The sequence below is a fragment of the Hordeum vulgare genome, chromosome 5H (genome assembly GCF_904849725.1).
Source record: "Hordeum vulgare subsp. vulgare chromosome 5H, MorexV3_pseudomolecules_assembly, whole genome shotgun sequence".
Taxonomy (NCBI): domain Eukaryota; kingdom Viridiplantae; phylum Streptophyta; class Magnoliopsida; order Poales; family Poaceae; genus Hordeum; species Hordeum vulgare.
Window position 1 is genome coordinate 120,803,862 of NC_058522.1, and position 2,333 is coordinate 120,806,194.

Genomic DNA, 2,333 nt, shown 5'->3' on the forward strand with positions numbered 1-2,333 from the left:
ACACCAACATGCCCCATTGGTGAGCGACGGTTTTTACTAGTATAGTACTGCTTCTCTTATCAAAAGCAGAAGTTTGACAATTTAGTGTGGCACTGACACTGTGTCCATTGATATGGCTGACACTCACTCACACTTAATTTATCCTCCTCATTGTATATGAACTAATGTATCTACATATATAAATAGATGAAGTTCGTGACCATCATATATTTCATACTGTCCTGATGGTGACTTTTAATATTTCCCACATTTCTGGTATCTTCGGTTATTATTCTCAAATATGGTAGCATTATTTATCAGATAAATATAGGGTTTGTGGTCGGTGGCGTATATACATGAACATAGAGGAGGCTGGAGTTGTGGAAGTCAAACATACTTGCCACTACTATAGAGTGAGGTGCCATAGGGCAGGTACTTGAAGGCCGCCGCCACCCAATACCGACTCATGCCCAAGCCTTCTTTCTTCTCGTCCTCTTCCTCTGCCCAATATGGAACTCCCGCCATCGCCGCCTGCAAGTGGCACACCTTGCATGTCTATTACCCTACTTTATATTGCAGAAAGTACTCTCATCGATCAAGGGGCTGGAATGCTAAAACATGAAAAGATCATCTTAAAAAGGCATGTCTCCTAGAATTCGAACAGATAAAATATATCCACATGTAGCAACCTATAAGCTAAGGCATCATATTTACACATCCAAATTTGTAATGTGGGCCAAAACAATGAACATATACTTGACAAATAACAGAAAATGGTTGAGAGCTGAAAACCTTTAGTTTCACATCTTCTTCTCCACTGTTGCCTCTTATATTATCCCATGAGATGCTCCATGCAATCATCTCCTTGCACCTGCAAGGTATAAGCAGTTATAAGACAACTAATATCAAGTTATCTTATGGTCATGACACTTGTAGCTGCTAGCTATCTACAGGAGATGCCAATGAACATAATATATAAATGGGGCCAAAAATACTGGAAGCAACTTGAAAATAATGAGGAATGTTGAAACCGTGCCACCTTGTAAAACATAGTGTGTCTAGTCAATGCTTCTATATTTAACTAGAACAATATCAACTAACGCAAAGCAAGAGTTGGTCAATCTCTGGTAAGATGCACTCTTGCATGAGTAACTGCACTACTCATGCTTGCCTAGATTTTTTTTGTCTGTACACTAGCTGAAAACGGGTGACAAAGTTAAGCAAATGGCACGAACATCAATCCTGTATGGTTGAAAACTACATAGCAGCAAATCTGGCTTACTACTAAGTCTAGCAATGACAAATCATAGCAAACCTCTGTACATGCACCAGATCTAAATCCTAACAATAGCCGGGGCATAAAATGGGCGAGGGAGTGGGGGAGGAGCTCACCCTCGAAGAGGTACTTGCATATCTCTGGCGGTTCTTCTTAGAGATGATCTGCGAAGGGAGACAAGGGAGGTTAGATTAGGCACTTGTAGGACCAGAGCTGCGAACGCCGAGACCGGAGCCGAGGAAGACTCGACCAGAGGAGTCAATTCTTCGAATACACAACAATAATACTTCAACAATAATACCCATATATTCCGAACATGCCGAATTCTTCAAATACCCAACAATAATATTGTAATCATTCAAAATCTCCAACAGATCGGACTGTGATAGACACTACATGTTGTCTAAAGGCAATTAGCACTAACAATATTTATTTATTTTTGCGGTTGTGCGCTCATTTGACCATGGAATGGCAGCTCCTATGCATTTGTTACAGCTCAGTGAGTCAGAACAAACAGACATCAGATCAAGTGTAGAAAATCACCAAGACCAAAATCCCCAATCGTTCGCCCACATGGCCCTGTATGCACTAAGGATTAGCAGCTCGCAATGAACAGAAATCACGACTAACAACTTGCATGTGAAGGATTTTTGCCCTGGCAGGCGTCCGGGGCAGCACCCAGGGTTGAGGGGATGGAGGATTGGTTCCGGGGTTGAGGGTTTATTTGGGAAGCGGACGGGAAAGCGTACCCGGATGACGTAGCCATCGTCGGAGACCTGGATGAGCTTGAGGCTGCCGTCCTTGATGGTGACGGAGATGGTGGAGGAGTCGGCGTCGATGGTTTTCTCGAAGAGATCCTGCACCACCGACGAGGTCTGATGGATCACCTTCCCCGCGGCGATGCGGTTCACCACTGACTCCTTCAGTCGCCGGATGTGCGGCGACTCCCCGCCCCCACCCCCGCCGCGCGGCACCGCGTCATCGACCTCCATGCCCGCCACGCCGCGTCTAGGGACCGGGCGGAGGAGGTGGGGAATGGGGAGCGGAGACGGCGGAGGTTCCATCGATTTTGGTATTC

General features: G+C 45.2%; 1 protein-coding gene across 1 annotated transcript; it reads right to left on the reverse strand.

Annotated features, from left to right (window-relative positions):
* Window positions 1–265: 265 nt before the first annotated feature.
* Window positions 266–1,841, reverse strand: LOC123398688. The gene is made up of 4 exons (XM_045093139.1): window positions 1,799–1,841; window positions 1,372–1,419; window positions 772–850; window positions 266–510 (listed from the first exon to the last, which is right to left on the reverse strand). The coding sequence occupies exons 2-4, from the start codon at window positions 1,389–1,391 to the stop codon at window positions 367–369; spliced, it is 243 nt and encodes an 80-aa protein (XP_044949074.1). The 5' UTR covers window positions 1,392–1,419; window positions 1,799–1,841; the 3' UTR covers window positions 266–366.
* Window positions 1,842–2,333: the final 492 nt, after the last annotated feature.

Excerpts from the sequence above, each read along its gene's own strand:
- LOC123398688 (XM_045093139.1), bottom strand. The coding sequence starts at position 1,391 with ATGCAAGTACCTCTTCGAGG. Across the intron at positions 851-1,371 it reads ATGCAAGTACCTCTTCGAGG|GTGCAAGGAGATGATTGCAT; the intron begins GTGAGCTCCTCC and ends TATACCTTGCAG. Across the intron at positions 511-771 it reads AAGAAGATGTGAAACTAAAG|GCGGCGATGGCGGGAGTTCC; the intron begins GTTTTCAGCTCT and ends TGCCACTTGCAG.